Here is a 17,069-nt window from a genome sequence, read left to right as displayed (position 1 = left end):
GTGGCCACCTGTAATGCTCATGAGGGGAGAGGAGGCATGAAAAGGGATGAAGAGTTAACTGTCACAAGGGCAGTTTGACGGGTGCTACCTTTAGGGCTCCTCACTCAAAAAAAGCAGCAGCTGAAAATGGGGGTTGTCAATCACCGAAAAGACCACATGCAATTGAAAAGAAGAAAAGCTGTGCTCTGAGGAAAATGTAACAATTGTGACACAGCGTTTTGATTTTTAACGTTATTATAATTTTAATTAGACACTATACATATTTTAAAAAAACACAATAAAAAATACAAAAATAGTATAAACTTGTTAAAAGACGGGTAGCTTTTTGGAAAATGTGATATTGGGATAGGCACCCCTAAATAAAGTTCCTCACTTGTAAGGATCCTGTTCCTATTGATGGATTTACAGTATACACCTTTTTTTTTTTTAAACGGACAGATTTTGTATACCACTCACGAAGCCTTTTTATGCATCATACTTATTAGTTGCTTATACACCTAATTTTAATCTACTTTTGTATACAAGGGTATATGCATCCCTTTTTATTACCATTTTTTATGTGTACAATCCCACAAGTATACTACAAATCCCAGAATGCTGATCTTCTTATATTGCAACTTATTGTGTATAAGCAACTAATAAGTATGATGCATAAAAAATGGCATACATTTACATGATATTGTATTTTTTCTACATACGATGTACATGTCACGTGACCCAGACACGCTGGAAACAAATTGACGTACAAATCAATAAAGTTTTTCAGTTTATGAGGTTTTGGCCGTATTTACCATATGTACAGTACCAAGCTCCAGAATGCAACACTTTCTGGAGTGATACTGGCGATGAGTATCAATGGCGTTGCATACAGTGACGTAGCATTAGTTCAGGCAGACCCTGCGGTGGCTTAGGGGCACCAGCACCGACACTCCCATCTATGGAGTGGCAGAGACATTTCTACCGGCAGGTGAACCATGTAGTGCCTATATGAGTTTAGTGTTTATGCAGATTCCAAATGGTCTAGCCATCTGCATGGAAATCTGTTAAAAAAAATGTCCCTCCAAAACCAAAAATGCCAAAAGCTGCTAGAGGTCCTATTTTCCCCCAGGTCAAGATGCAGCAAACTGCATCTTCTGCCATGAAACCCCTGACAATGAATGTGGAAACCCAGAGCATGAACCACTAACAACAAGAAGGGAATTTAAAAGTAATTAGAAGCCTTACTATGGGGCATAATTTGTAAGGGGCATTATTGTGTTTGGTGCATAAAATTATGTGGCGTAATGTGTAATAGGCATAACTGTGTGTGGCATATTGGGTAATGTGCATTATGCTGTGCTGAATAATGTGTAATGGGCATTATGGTGGGTGGCATATTGTGTAATGGAAAGTACAGTGTTGGGCATAATGTGTGAAGGGCATTATGGCAGGGGTAATAAAGTGTAAGTTACATTACGTGTGTGTCATAATGTTTAAGAGGCATTACTACAAGAAAGAAAAAAAGACATAATATAAGGGCATTGTTTTTTTTTTTCTTTTTCCTGTAGTGACCAATGTATAGGTGTTCAGACTGGGGTATAAAGTAGTCTTTCTTTCAAGTCCACACCCCTTTTAGTGAGGCCACACACCCTTTTGGATCACCACTCTCATATTCTTTATGTTTAAAATGTCTATGAAGGTGGGGGGACATTTTAATTTATCAAAGGTAAAGCTGCAGGAAAGCAGTGAAACGCGTTAGGTGAACCCTGGTGTTTCCTCTCCCCACCTCTGGACTCTACTGCTACCACAAACTGGTTGTGGACACTTACAAAATCCTTGGTTTATCATCATCCATTTGGCGGACACCGTGCTCCAGTCATCGCTGGTAAAACAACATCTATACCGGCGCAGCTCTTGTCTGGGCACGGAAGCCTTTATTGATCCTTGCTGGCAATTCCATCTGGGCGCATCATTGCAGAATATCCTCCGGTGTTCGAGACTATCAACATCAGTTCTCACACCCTCAAAAAAGAGGACTGGAACATACTGAGCGACCCTTTATACCTCCAGCGGCAACACATCAAATCACCGCATACATCGTGAGGACTTCCAGCTTTACATCTTTATTTGAAAGGATCCAGAAACCCTCCATTGGTAATGTGCACTTACCCTTTTTTCTAAAAACAAGGAAAAATACTTACCTTTTTCAGTATTGTTCATTGAGGCGGGGACATTCACCTTTTTAAAGAATCGTTAATTCCAGTTTACTTTTATTACCTACCTTAAACCCTTACTGTGTTTTTTTATTGTTATATATTATGTAATATTGTGTATACTTTTTGAGTAAAATTTATATCTTTTTATACCATTGTGTCTTATTCATTGCTACAAGCGCTGCTTAAACTCGCCTGGTGCGAGTTCCTTCTCTTGAGTCATTGAACTGAAGCAGAAGAGGAGAAAGTATATCATACATGTATACCCTCTGGGAGTGGCTGGGAGGCTCCCAAAAATTGGGTCACCATCTTCACACTAAGCACATGAGACACAGCAGGTTCTCCTGCATAATAGCCCTGATAGGCACATGAGGCTGATTTTGTTGTTGTAATTACTACATAGATACTGTATATTTAATTTGCAACTGGAAGGAGGCAATGAGCAGTAAGTGTATGGCACAGGAGGTACTGGGGGATGAGACTGGCAGTCTGGAAGCATCAGGACCAATCTGCTATAATACTTGCCTACTTTTGAAAACTAGTTTCAGGGAGATTATAGTTGGTAATAGAATTTTGCAAAGCGCCCCATTGAGGGGACATGTCATGCTCCACCAGAAGGGCGTGTCTAGTTCCATATATGGAGAGATTGTGAAAAGAGATTGGGAATGTGCCACCTAGAAGCGTGGGTGTGTAATTTAAAATGACCTATATCCAAATGTAGATGAGCCCCAAAGCAGTTAGTAAGAGCGACTATACTTGGCAAAGTGCTGGGAAATGGATGACTGGATCAATGTAAAAGGTATCTATCACTCATTCCTCCCTCCCTCCCCCCCCCCCCACCACACCCCCTGGCCCTCCAGATGTTAATGAACTACACATCCCAGGATGCATTGCATTAGTTTTGCTATGTGGCCTTGCTGAAACTGATGCAAGGCATGCTGGGATGTGTAGTTCATCAACATCTGGAGGGCTGGTGTTGCCCAGCCCTGGTGTAATGTGTGCTAGGTGAAATGAGGGAGATTGCTAGACTAATGAGGGAGAGAGGGAGATTGCTGCTAGAAGTATTGCCACCATTAGTCTCTTCAGGAAGTACACTGTTGCTATACACTAATGGGGCCTACACATGTAGCGATTTAGGGGCATTTTCTAAGCAATCTTACTAGGTCTCTTTGAAAATGCCCCTGCATCGCACCATGTGTAGAGGTCATATTGATGAGTGTCCCACACGTCGCTATTGCCCCAGCGATAACTATTCAGCATGCTGGAGAAGAACACTGGCCCTGACAGATTGCTCAGCACACACGCTGGCACATCGCTGTGTGCTGAGCATTCTGAGTGCTCTAGCATCGCTCAGAACGCTCAGCAGTATCGCTCTGTGTGTAGAGGCCATAGCGATGAGGGACCCACGTGTTGCTATTGCCCCAGCGATAAATATTCAGCATGCTGGATAAATCTAATTAATCGCTGGGGTCAGGACCAGTGTCTCTGCGAAGAACACTGGTCCTGACATATCGCTCAGCACACATCGCTGACACATCACTGTGTGCTGAGCACTCTGAGCACTTTAGCATCGTTTAGAACACTCAGCAGTATCGCTACGTGTGTAGGCTCCATAACAGTTCCATGCTAGATCTGTGTGCTCACTTTAGTGTTTTTGGTCTGACAACACGTGAAATAAATATGTGTGTCAGTGATTAGACCTAGACGGGAGCCACATATTAATGAATAGGTAATAAGCTGTAAATGGCATAGGTAACATCACTGTTAAGCTGTTTATAAACCATACATATGAGTATATTGGTAAAACCATGGCACATGTAAAGCGCATAAGATTGTATTTTAAAATCTTGAATGTGCCCATACATCAGCTAAATAATGTGCGATACTACTACTGCCTCCTGTCCCCAATCTACACGTAAGCTCCCACCATAATGAACCCTTTTGTTAACAGATATAAATTTAAAAAATACAATTGTATGGAAAAGCATAACCAGCCCTGGACTCTTGGAGTGGGCTCCACTAAAGCCAGCACTGGGCACCACTAGCAGGGTGTTAATGCCACAAGCCAGGGACACACTTGATGGTGTCCTATGGCCAAAGCATTCCGCACTCCCTAACTAGTCAGCCCAGGTTAGGGATTCATGGGGATTTCCGAAATTAAGGGGCAGATATGGGCTGAAGCCCGAGCTATACCCCACACCCATTGGTGGTAAGTACGATGTTGATAGTGCATCATGTAATATTGTCCTTAACAGTGGGACTACAGGTACCAGCAAGCCTGCATCATATGCGGATACTTGGAGAACCACAAGTACCAGCATGTGGGCCAGTAAGGGCTTGCTGGTACCTATAGTCCCAATGCAAATGAAATCTTAAATAACCAGGCAGCACCTATTGTTTTAAAATTTTCTGCACCTTCATCTGGGGGCGGCAGCCTTTAGGCTCTTTTGCATGGCCACCGCCTCCCCAGGGCTTCGGATCTTCAGAAGCTCTAGCCAGCTCCTGCTCCACCATCGGATGCCAACCCCCTGTCTCGCGCTCGCTAATATTATTATTATTGTCCATTTATATGGTACCATAAGGGTTCCACAGCGCCTGACAATCCACAGATGATAAAAAATCAAGTAAGTAGTGATTTACAGTACAAATGCAAGTTAAGACAAGCACTTTGGTAAATATAAGACAGTTGCAGCAGACACTGATACAAGTATAAACGTAACAGATATAATGGGGCAGATGTATTAAGCCTGGTGAAGAGATAAACTGGAGATAAATTGGAAGGAGATAACGCACCAGCCAATCAGATCCAAACTGTCATATTTCAAACACAGCTGATTGGCTGGTGCGTTAACTCTTCCAAGTTATCTCAACTTTATCTCCAGTTTATCTCTTCTCCAGGCTTAATACATCTGCCCCAATGTTAGAAAAGCACATGAGGAGAGAGGGACTTGCTAGTTAGAGATTACATTCTAAAGCCCCGTACACATGGGGGGAGATATATTGCTGAGCAATATATTGCTAGCAATACATTGCTGAGCAATATATTGCCCAGTGTCTCCTTTTCATCAGCGACCAGAGATGGTCGCTGATAAAAGGGAACCTCTGCCGGAGGAGCCGCAGAGGTAATCAGCTGGTCGCAGGAGCTTGCGATTACAATGGGGCTGAAATCAAATCGGGAGCGCGCACCCGGCAATTTATCGCTGGGGCACACTTCCATCACTGGCAATATGGTCGCCAGCGACCATATTCCCAGCGATTTCAGCCCCTATCGCCCCCGTGTGTACACAGCTTAAAGGATATAGCCAGTCCAATGGGGTGGAGGGATGACTCAGCTTACCCCATTTGGCTCACTGTGGACATTTTGACCTGTATAAAAAAATGCAGCTACTGCATTGGCATCCTCGCTGATTCAGACCATCACTGTCACCGCCGATGCAGGACCCCGGACCACTACCCCTGACCAACACCGCCGCACCCCTCTGTCCCGGTGAAGAAGTCCTCGCCATATATTAGCCAAGCAAATCCCTGATAAATCAGCTTTTTAAACATGTTTAAACATTTTATTTGGCGATCCCTATCAATTTTTGATCAGGATCACCAGTAGGAGCTGACTATACATTACCGAATGATTGTGACAATCTTCTCCAATTTATCACACGTGTGTGGGCCCTTTCATCCCCCCCCCCCCCCCCCCAGATAATTTGTGTCCCCAATCTATAGGACTTGCCCATACATTAAAGATTTTTTTCCTGCATCTTGAAAGTGCCTATACCAGTGTTTCCCAAACTGTGTGCCGTGGCTCCCTGGGGTGCCTCGGGACACATGCAGGGGTGCCGCGGCTTGGTGGTCTAGGACCAACTCAAATTATTAATGGTTAATTATTTATGAGCAAAACCAGTGCTGGTAGCTGGCAATCATAGAATGTGTACCAACAGAACCAAATCCTGCCCTTTACCACATAACTGCCACTAAGAATCGCATATAAACCCAATCTAAATTAAAAAAAAATTGACCTAGGGGTGCCGTGAAAAAAAGTCTGATTCTCTAGGGTGCCGTGAATCAAAAAAGATTGGGAACCCCTGGCCTATACATTAGCTCAATCAATTGTAATTTTGTCATTCTTTGTAATATTGAGAACATTTAAATACTGGGCAGTATTACTATTACTAGCCGACCATATTCTACTCTAGAATTATGAGGACCAACCCAAATAAAGGGGTCCCCCTCTCCAGGGTACCCCACACCTGGACTGAAGACCAGGACTGTATCCCTCGCACCTCTGGGTGGTGGGTACAGGGTTAATAGCTTGTGCTACTGGATAAAGGAATACTGTCATTTATAGTGGGATAACAGGTCCCAGCAAGCCTGCCCTGCATGCTGGTACTTGGAGAACCATAAATACCAGTATGCAGGGCAGTAAAAACCTGCTGGTGCCTATAGTCCTGTAAAGGAAATATTTAAATCAACAATTAAATAAACCGTTTACAGTGGCCGGGGGTGGGGCGATGATGCAGTGAGCTGAGATTGCCTCTGCACAGCCATTTTGAAATATAAAAAAAAGTTCAGCGGAAAGTTTGGCTTCAGGCAACAACTACCACCAGATAAGGGGCCACCACAACAACTGGAGGTCCCGCACCCAGGGTATCCCAGGCCACTGGAGATGACAAAGGGGACCCCAGCCCTCCATAGCTGGGGTCCCGTCACCACTGCCAAAAAACATAGATGTCCCCACCCACATAGTAGACTATTCTATCGCCGATAAAAAAAAAATTAAAACCCGAAATAAGTCTGGATTTTAAAGCATGTTTAAAAATCTGATTTGGCAATTGCCACTAGGGGGAGCACATGCTTCACCAATTTATTATAGCAATCATCTAGTCAATGGAGGATTGCCTCAATTTATCGCAGGTTTATGGGACCCTTAACACTTAAATATAGGCCATCCAGTTTAGCCCTCTGGGGTGAAAACAAATTGCATGCAGGGAAATTACTGATTGCCTTTACAATTCATGAGTGTCCCAGTTTTAGGGGATAGTATGATCAGCCTACCTATACTTATTCATGTTCCTTAGTATATTCCCACATAGACAGACTTCAATACATCTTGTTCCAATGTAGGTTTTTGTTTATGATTTATTGTATTAATATTTTCCAAGTTGTACAAAACTGCAAAGACAAACGCATTTTACATACTTCTTCCTAGTAAAGTATAAACAGAACATGATATCAAATGTAAAATAAAAGTACAACCTATATAGTCTGTAAAGCACCTATGGCTCTCCCGATGTTATCAAACTACAAATCCCATCATGCCTTGCCACAGTTTTGCTATAAGGGAGTGTTAAAACTGTGGCAAGGCATGCTGGGATTTGTAGTTTTACAACATCTGGAGAGCCACAGGTTGGTCTGTCCTGAACTATAGGCTGTATGTTCTGACATCAGAATTGTTTCTTCATTTCTAGGTAACCTACGCAGGTGATATTATTCACGGTGCCCTCTCCGTGGCATTTTCCTGGGGTCCGAGCCTTGCTTCCAGGGCGAGACTAATGCTGCGCAGTGCGCTCTGGTACTGGGGATACTCCTGCTGGATCTGGTGAATGATGGTGCTGACTGTGTGCATGCAAGCCTCTTGTTTCTGCTGTTCTGCTTCCAATGCTTGTGGATTGCTGTATATTGCAGTGTATTTTCCATCTTTTACAGCTTGCAAATGCTTCATACGAGTCTGGAAGGCCACAATCTGGGACAGATTCTAATAATATAGATAACAGGGATAGAGAAATAATTAGAAAAGTGTTAGCAGGAAAGTAACATAATCAAGGGGAAATTAAATGGTCTAATTACTTGAAAAAGAACATGCTAATAGAGTCAGCTTTATGGCTGTGCTTAAATTACCTGTCGCTTCTTTTCTTGTAGTTGTTCAATGTCAGTCTCCATGGAGCTGGTGTCTAGTTTCAAGCTGGAGATGTTATGCTGTTTCTCTGCAATGGCTTCGCTAAGTGACCTCTGATCATCTTCAAGGTCAGAGAGGGTGTTGTTGTACTCTTCAGTGCTCTATTCAGTATAGAACAAGCCACAGTTAAAACTGCTTATTTCATTTAATTTTATTGTGCTATTTAATTCTCCTCAATGTTTTTGGAATGATATGAAGCATCACCATACTAGGCCAATGTGAAAAAATTCTAATTTATTTAGCAAAACGAAATCATTTTAACCCCTTCCTGACAGAGCTAGTTTTTGCGTTCCTGACAGAGCCATTTTTTTCAAATCTGACATGTCTCACTTAAGTGGGGATAACTTTTTTTTGCTTTTACTTATCCCAGTGGTTTTGAGATTGTTTTTTCGTGACACATTGTACTTCAAATTAGTGGTAAATTTGGGTCGATACAGTCTGTGTTTTTTTGTGAAAAATACCAAAATATCGTGAAAAAATGGAAAATTTAGCGATTTGCAAAATGTTAAATTTTCTGCTTGTGAGACAAATAATCTTACCACTCAAAATAGTGAATAACTAACATAGACCATATGTCTACTTTATGTTGACATCATTATTTCAACTTCCTTTTAATTTTTTGGGACACTAGGAGGCTTACAATATGAATAGCAAATTCTCAAATTTTCAAGAAAATTTCAAACACTGATTTTTTTAGGGACCAGTTCAGTTCTGATGTGACTTTGAGGGACTTGTATGTGAGACACCCCCATAAATGATGCCATTTCAAAAACTGCACCCCTCACAGTATTCAAAACAGCATTTTGGAAGTTTGTTAACCCTTTAGGTGTTTCACAGGAATTAAAACAAAGTGTAGGTGAAATTTCAAAATTTCTTTTTTTTTGCAGATTTGCAATTTTAATACATTTTTCTAAGGAACACAGTACATTTTACTAGAGAAATGTGACTAAAAATTGATTCCCCCAATTCTTTTGTTTTCATAAATATCCTATATGTGGCCCTAGTGTGCACGGTGACCAAACCACAGGCTTCATAATAGAAGGAGCACCTACTTGATTTTGGAGCCTCCTTTTTATGAGATTATTTTTTAGGCACCATGTAGGTTTCTAGGCACCATAACATGCTAAAAGTTAGGAACCCCCCCACAAGTGACCCCATTTTGCAAACTACACCCCTCAGGGAATTCAGCTAGGGGTATAGTGTACATTTCAAACCCGCAGGGGTTTCACCAATTGTGGTACAACTGGGCAGTGAAAATGAAAAATTATTTTTTTTACACAAAAATGCAGTTCTGGCTCCAAATTTGTCATTTTCAGAAGGTATGAAGGAGACAAAGCACCCCAAAATCTGTGCCCCAATTTCTCCCGAGTACAGCAATGCCTCACATGTGACCAAAAAATACCAGTTGGGTGCATGGCAGGACTCAAAAGGGAAGGAGTGATTTTTGGATTTTGCAGCTCAGATTCTGGTGGAATTTTGGTGGGTGCTATGTCGCATTAGCAAGACCCCCCAAGCACCAATACAGTGGAACCCCCCCACAAGTCACCCCATTTTGCAAACTACACCCCTCAGGGAATTCATCTAGGGGTATAGTGTACATTTCAAACCCCCAGGGGTTTCACCAATTTTGATACAAGTGGGCAGTGAAAATGAAAAATTACATTTTTTTACACAAAAATGCAGTTCTGGCTCAAAATTTTTCATTTTCAGAAGGTATGAAGGAGAAAAAGCACCCCAAAATCTGTGCCCCAATTTCTCCCGAGTACGGCAATGCCTCACATGTGACCAAAAAATACCAGTTGGGTGCATGGCAGGACTCAGAAGGGAAGGAGTGATTTTTGGATTTTGCAGCACAGATTCTGGTGGAATGAATGGTGGGTGCTATGTTGCACCAATACAGTGGAACCCCCCCACAAGTCACCCCATTTTGCAAAGTACACCCCTCAGGGAATTCATCTAGGGGTATAGTGTACATTTCAAACCCCCAGGGGTTTCACCAATTTTGATACAAGTGGGCAGTGAAAATGAAAAATTACATTTTTTTACACAAAAATGCAGTTCTGGCTCACAATTTTTCATTTTCAGAAGGTATGAAGGAGAAAAAGCACCCCAAAATATGTGCCCCAATTTCTTCCGAGTACGGCAATGCCTCACATGTGACCAAAAAATACCAGTTGGGTGCATGGCAGGACTCAGAACGGAAGGAGTGATTTTTGGATTTTGCGGCTCAGATTCTGGTGGAATTTTGGTGGGTGCTATGTCGCATTAGCAAGACCCCCCAAGCACCAATACAGTGGAACCCCCCCACAAGTCACCCCATTTTGAAAACTACACCCCTCAGGGAATTCATCTAGGGGTATAGTGTACATTTCAAACCCCCAGGGGTTTCACCAATTTTGATACAAGTGGGCAGTGAAAATGAAAAATTACATTTTTTTACACAAAAATGCAGTTCTGGCTCAAAATTTTTCATTTTCAGAAGATATGAAGGAGAAAAAGCACCCCAAAATCTGTGCCCCAATATCTCCCGAGTACGGCAATGCCTCACATGTGACCAAAAAATACCAGTTGGGTGCATGGCAGGACTCAGAACGGAAGGAGTGATTTTTGGATTTTGCAGCACACATTCTGGTGGAATGAATGGTGGGTGCTATGTTGCACCAATACAGTGGAACCCCCCCACAAGTCACCCCATTTTGCAAAGTACACCCCTCAGGGAATTCATCTAGGGGTATAGTGTACATTTCAAACCCCCAGGGGTTTCACCAATTTTGATACAAGTGGGCAGTGAAAATGAAAAATTACATTTTTTTACACAAAAATGCAGTTCTGGCTCACAATTTTTCATTTTCAGAAGGTATGAAGGAGAAAAAGCACCCCAAAATATGTGCCCCAATTTCTTCCGAGTACGGCAATGCCTCACATGTGACCAAAAAATACCAGTTGGGTGCATGGCAGGACTCAGAACGGAAGGAGTGATTTTTGGATTTTGTGGCTCAGATTCTGGTGGAATTTTGGTGGGTGCTATGTCGCATTAGCAAGACCCCCCAAGCACCAATACAGTGGAACCCCCCCACAAGTCACCCCATTTTGCAAACTACACCCCTCAGGGAATTCATCTAGGGGTATAGTGTACATTTCAAACCCCCAGGGGTTTCACCAATTTTGATACAAGTGGGCAGTGAACATGAAAAATTACATTTTTTACACAAAAATGCAGTTCTGGCTCAAAATTTTTCATTTTCAGAAGGTATGAAGGAGAAAAAGCACCCCAAAATATGTGCCCCAATTTCTCCCGAGTACGGCAATGCCTCACATGTGACCAAAAAATACCAGTTGGGTGCATGGCAGGACTCAAAAGGGAAGGAGTGATTTTTGGATTTTGCAGCTCAGATTCTGGTGGAATTTTGGTGGGTGCTATGTCGCATTAGCAAGACCCCCCAAGCACCAATACAGTAGAACCCCCCCACAAGTGACCCCATTTTGCAAACTACACCCCTCAGGGAATTCATCTAGGGGTATAGTGTACATTTAAAACCCCCAGGGGTTTCACCAATTTTGATACAAGTGGGCAGTGAAAAAGAAAAATTACATTTTTTACACAAAAATGCAGTTCTGGCTCAAAATTTTTCATTTTCAGAAGGTATGAAGGAGAAAAAGCACCCCAAAATCTGTGCCCCAATTTCTCCCGAGTACGGCAATGCCTCACATGTGACCAAAAAATACCAGTTGGGTGCATGGCAGGACTCAGAAGGGAAGGAGTGATTTTTGGATTTTGCAGCACAGATTCTGGAGGAATGAATGGTGGGTGCTATGTTGCACCAATACAGTGGAACCCCCCCACAAGTCACCCCATTTTGCAAACTACACCCCTCAGGGAATTCATCTAGGGGTATAGTGTACATTTCAAACCCCCAGGGGTTTCACCAATTTTGATACAAGTGGGCAGTGAAAATGAAAAATTACATTTTTTTACACAAAAATGCAGTTCTGGCTCAAAATATTTCATTTTCACAAGGAATGAAGGAGACAAAGCACCCCAAAATCTGTGCCCCAATTTCTCCCGAGTACGGCAATGCCTCATGTGTGACCAAAAAGTGGCAGGACTCAGAAGGGAAGGAGTGATATTTGGAGTTTGCAGCACAAATTCTGGTGGAATTTTGGTGGGTGCTATGTCGCATTAGCAAGACCCCCCAAGCACCAATACAGTGGAACCCCCCCACAAGTCACCCCATTTTGAAAACTACACCCCTCAGGGAATTCATCTAGGGGTATAGTGTACATTTAAAACCCCCAGGGGTTTCACCAATTTTGATACAAGTGGGCAGTGAAAAAGAAAAATTACATTTTTTACACAAAAATGCAGTTCTGGCTCAAAATTTTTCATTTTCAGAAGGTATGAAGGAGAAAAAGCACCCCAAAATCTGTGCCCCAATATCTCCCGAGTACGGCAATGCCTCACATGTGACCAAAAAATACCAGTTGGGTGCATGGCAGGACTCAGAAGGGAAGGAGTGATTTTTGGATTTTGCGGCTCAGATTCTGGTGGAATGAATGGTGGGTGCTATGTGGCATTAGCAAGACCCCCGAAGCACGGTGAAATTATGAACCTAATATTCCATAGATGTGTGGTATAATTTAAAACACTCCTTTATACATAGGCCGGGTTTGTCGGGGCAAGTGTCACACTGGAAAATAGTTTGCTTTCTTATTCCCTTTTTATAGCAAACTTTGCACCTTTTTTGTGTCCTGCCCTTTTTTCCAGTGGAGGGGATTTCATCAGGAAAATGCTGCCCTGGTACAATACGGGGGCCAGTACTAGAAGTACTGGGGCCCTCTGCCTGCTGGTTCCCAAATATTAGGCCCTTTATGACTTCCTCTTGAAAGTGCATAAATGTCCCCCTCTGGCCGGTAGAACGGAATAGCACGTAAGCGTTATACAGTGCCATCTGGATGATATACACGGCCACCTTCTTGTACCAGATTTTTGTTTTCCGCAGGGCACTGTACGGCTTCAGTACCTGATCTGAAAGATCCACTCCGCCCATGTACCTATTGTAATCCAGGATACAATTAGGTTTTGAGGTGTGGGTACTGGTACCTCGTACAGGGACGGAGGTGGTACTGTCTCCGTGAATTGTTGTCAGTATAAGGACATCCCTCTTGTCCTTATATTTGACCAACAACATATTTTCGGTGCATATTCCCCTGCTTTCACCCCTTCTCATTACTTGGGCAATGTGCGTTTTTGGGAGGCCTCTTTGGTTCTTGCGCACAGTACCGCAAGCTGCTGTACCTCTTGAACCAAGGGCCTTAAACAGGGGGATGCTAGTGTAAAAGTTATCCACATAGAGGTGATAACCTTTATCCAGGAAGGGGTGCACTAAATCCCAGACAATTTTCCCACTAACACCTACGAGGGAGGGGGGGCATTCTGGCGGTTGAATTCTTGAATCCTTCCCTTCATAAACCCTAAACCTGTGGGTGTACCCTGAGGTGCTTTCACACAGTTTATACATTTTTATGCCATACCTTGCCCTCTTACTGGGAAGGTACTGGCGGAATTTAACCCTTCCTTTAAAATGTATAAGGGACTCGTCGATACAAATAAATTTTTCAGGGATGTACACCTCTTCAAATTTGGCACTGAAATGATCAATGACCGGCCTGACTTTGAATAGCCGGTCAAAGGTGGGATCATCTCTGGGTGGGCACTGTGCATTATCGGTGTAATGTATGAATTTAAGAATTGTCTCAAATCGAGTCCGGGGCATGGCCATACGGTAAAATGGAGTACTGTACAGAACATCTGTACTCCAATATTGCCTAATTTCTGGCTTTTTTACTATGCCCATATGAAACACCAGACCCCAAAACGTCATCATCTCTACTGCATCTACAGGGGTCCACCTAGCAAATGATGACGTGGGGTTTTGAGCAATAAACTGCTGGGCATATAAATTAGTTTGGTCCACCATTAAATTTATAAAATCATCAGAGAAAAATAATTTGAAAAAGTCAATTTCTCTGAGACCTGTGGAATCAAATTGGATTCCTGGCATGGCCAAAAACTCAGGAACCTGGGGCTCAAAATTGTCTGGTGGTGGGGTCCATACTAGATCAATTATTGGGGGGGGAATCTCAGCTGATCTACGGGGGCGTCTTTGAGGGGGTCCCTCATCAGCAGAGGAGGAAGAGGAGCTTAAGGCAAATCCTTCAAATTCCCCGCTTGCATCACTGGCTGTGTCAGAGTCAGAAGCAAGCATGGCATATGCCTCCTCCACTGAATACATTCTCCTGGATGATTGGGAGGACATTTGGGAGGACATTTGGGAGGACATTTGGGATGCCATTTTTATTTTTGTGTTACCGGTAGTGAAATGTTTCAACACGTGTATAGTGTAGGGGGGGGCACAAACTTTATTTCAATCCGGGGGGTATGTAGTGTGTAGTGTGTATGTAGTGCAGAAAAAAAAAAAATACTTTATACCAATAAAAAAAAAAAAAAATGAAGGTGTTAAAAAAAAAAAAATGAAAGGGGTTAAAAAAAAAAAAAAGGAAGGGGTTAAAAAAAAAAAAAGGTCCTGCGCCAAAAATTGAGCACAGATGTTGGTCAGTAACGTCTGTCACTGAACAGCGCTCAAAGGCAACAGGAATTTGATCAAAAAAAAAAAAAAAAATAGATCAACCCTGTGCCGAAAGAGATGATCAGTGATGTACGTCACTGATCAGCGCACAGCGGCCACAGGACACCCACAAAATCACAGTGTGTGTAAAAAAAAAAATTAAAAAAATACCCCACAGCACACACACAAAAAAAAAAGGTGATCAGTGATGCGACACTGATTACCAGTGAGGTGCAGCAGGTGCACAACCTTTGGTGCAACTGACAGGTATATATAAAAAAAAAAAAACCTCTGTACCCCCAAAAAAGTTGCTGATCACCTCAGATATAGTGATCAGCACAAAAGGCGGGGACAGCAGACACAAAATTTAGCACTCTCTATCACTATCTCTCTCTATCTCTCTATCTCTCACTATCTATCACTATCTATCACTATCTATGACACTGCAGCAGCAGCACTGACAGGTATATCTATATATTAAAAAAAACCTGCGCCCCCAAAAAGTTGCTGATCAGTTAATTTATACTGATCAGCACAAAAGGAGGGGGCAGCAGTCAGTTATATAAAAAATATATAGCACAATCTGTCACTATCTCTCTCTATCTCTCTCTATCTCTCTCTCTCTATCTCTCTCTATCTCTCTATAACTATCACACTGCAGCAGCACAAAATATAGCCTCTGTCAGTAGGCCTCTCTCTCTATCTCTCTCTCTCTCTCTCTATCTATAACTATATCACACTGCAGCAGCACAAAATATAGCACTCTCTGACACTATCTCTCTCTCTATCTCTCTCTCTCTCTCTCTCTCTCTATCTCTCTCTATCTCTCTCTATAACTATCACACTGCAGCAGCACAAAATATAGCACTCTGTCAGTAGGCCTCTCTCTCTATCTCTCTCTCTCTCTCTCTCTATCTATAACTATATCACACTGCAGCAGCACAAAATATCTCTCTCTCTCTCTCTCTCTCTCTCTCTCTCTCTCTCTCTCTCTCTCTCTCTCTCTCTCTCTCTCTCTCTCTCTCTCTCTCTCTCTCTCTCTCTCTCTCTCTCTCTCTCTCTCTCTCTCTCTCTCTCTCTCTCTCTCTCTCTCTCTCTCTCTCTCTCTCTCTCTCTCTCTCTCTCTCTCTCTCTCTCTCTCTCTCGTACACTGCAGCAGCACAATTTCACAGGAAGGCACAATTATTGAACAGGATCCAGGAAGCAATCAGCAGCGATCAGGTAAGTATTGCAGCAAGTATTCTGGTCAGTATGGCGGCAGGGGGGTACGGTGACCGCACTGCACGCTTTCCAGACCGGAATGGCGTCTGCAGTGCAGTCACCGTTAGTTTAAATCCCCCTCCTTGGCTGTGATTGGTCCGTCGGACCGACGGACCAATCACGGCCTTTGGGGGCGGGCGGGGTGAGGTGGGGTGACACCAGTGTCACCCTTACACCCCGCGGTGATTGGTGCTGTACTTTACAGCACCAATCACCTCTGATCCCGTGTCACCGGCGAACGTTATTCGCCGGTGACACAGGAAAACGCTGTGAATGGCTGTTCACACTGAACAGCCAATCACAGCGATCGCCGACGGGGGGGCGGCATCGCAGCCCCCCCGGGGCATGCACGGACATGTCTGCTGTCAGGGACAGCAGACATGTTGAAACTGTCACCGCGTCTATAGACGCGGTGACAGTTTAAATCCATGACGTACATTTACGCCATGTGTCGGGAAGTGCTTCCCGACCATGACGTAAATGTACGTCAAATGTCGGGAAGGGGTTAAAACCAGTACTTGAGTACTTCTGTTGTGTTTATGCTTTTATATATTATTTTTAAACATTACAAAGCATGTACTGGTTTTAAAAGGATTTCTACGGGACAAGGACAGTATAAGTACAACTGGCGATATAAGCAACTGCTGGTGAACCACTTCCTATTTAAATATCACCAGAAACCCAATCAGAAATACTTATCTGGAACACATTTGGAACAACCCCTAGACAAGAGACTATGGATCCTTGGAAGTAAAACAAAAATAGCAAGTAATATAGAATTGTCACACATAATATTGCCATGCGAGGAGAGCAAACACATTTATAATTTGGGTAGGGTGTGCCTTGCGCACCAATTTAGTTTCTGACAGGGCACCAAAATGTCTAGTTATGGCACTGTGTTAAGATGCATACACACTAAGCAATTTTCCCACTACCCAGCGATTTTCTCAGGACGCTATGGAAAACATTTAGTCTGCGGTAAACCAGCAGACAAAGGAGATTGCTCATCACCTGCCCATACACACTGGGCGGCTTAGCAAA

The 17,069-nt window shown here is 43.0% G+C and overlaps 1 protein-coding gene across 1 annotated transcript in view; it reads right to left on the bottom strand.

Moving 5' to 3' along the window:
• Positions 1 to 7,313: 7,313 nt before the first annotated feature.
• CCDC40 (coiled-coil domain 40 molecular ruler complex subunit) overlaps positions 7,314 to 17,069 on the bottom strand; it is a 45,556-nt gene continuing 35,800 nt past the window's right edge. Inside the window, exons 18-19 of the mRNA XM_083148126.1 lie at positions 8,085 to 8,243; positions 7,314 to 7,941 (exon numbers count right to left, since the gene is read on the bottom strand). Coding sequence (XP_083004252.1) covers positions 7,678 to 7,941; positions 8,085 to 8,243 — 423 coding nt within the window. The 3' untranslated portion in view covers positions 7,314 to 7,677. The remainder of the gene's footprint in view (positions 7,942 to 8,084; positions 8,244 to 17,069) is intronic.

The sequence above is a fragment of the Crinia signifera genome, chromosome 6 (genome assembly GCF_055691185.1).
Source record: "Crinia signifera chromosome 6, ASM5569118v1, whole genome shotgun sequence".
Lineage (NCBI taxonomy): Eukaryota > Metazoa > Chordata > Amphibia > Anura > Myobatrachidae > Crinia > Crinia signifera.
This window is presented reverse-complemented; position numbering and strand designations above follow the sequence as displayed.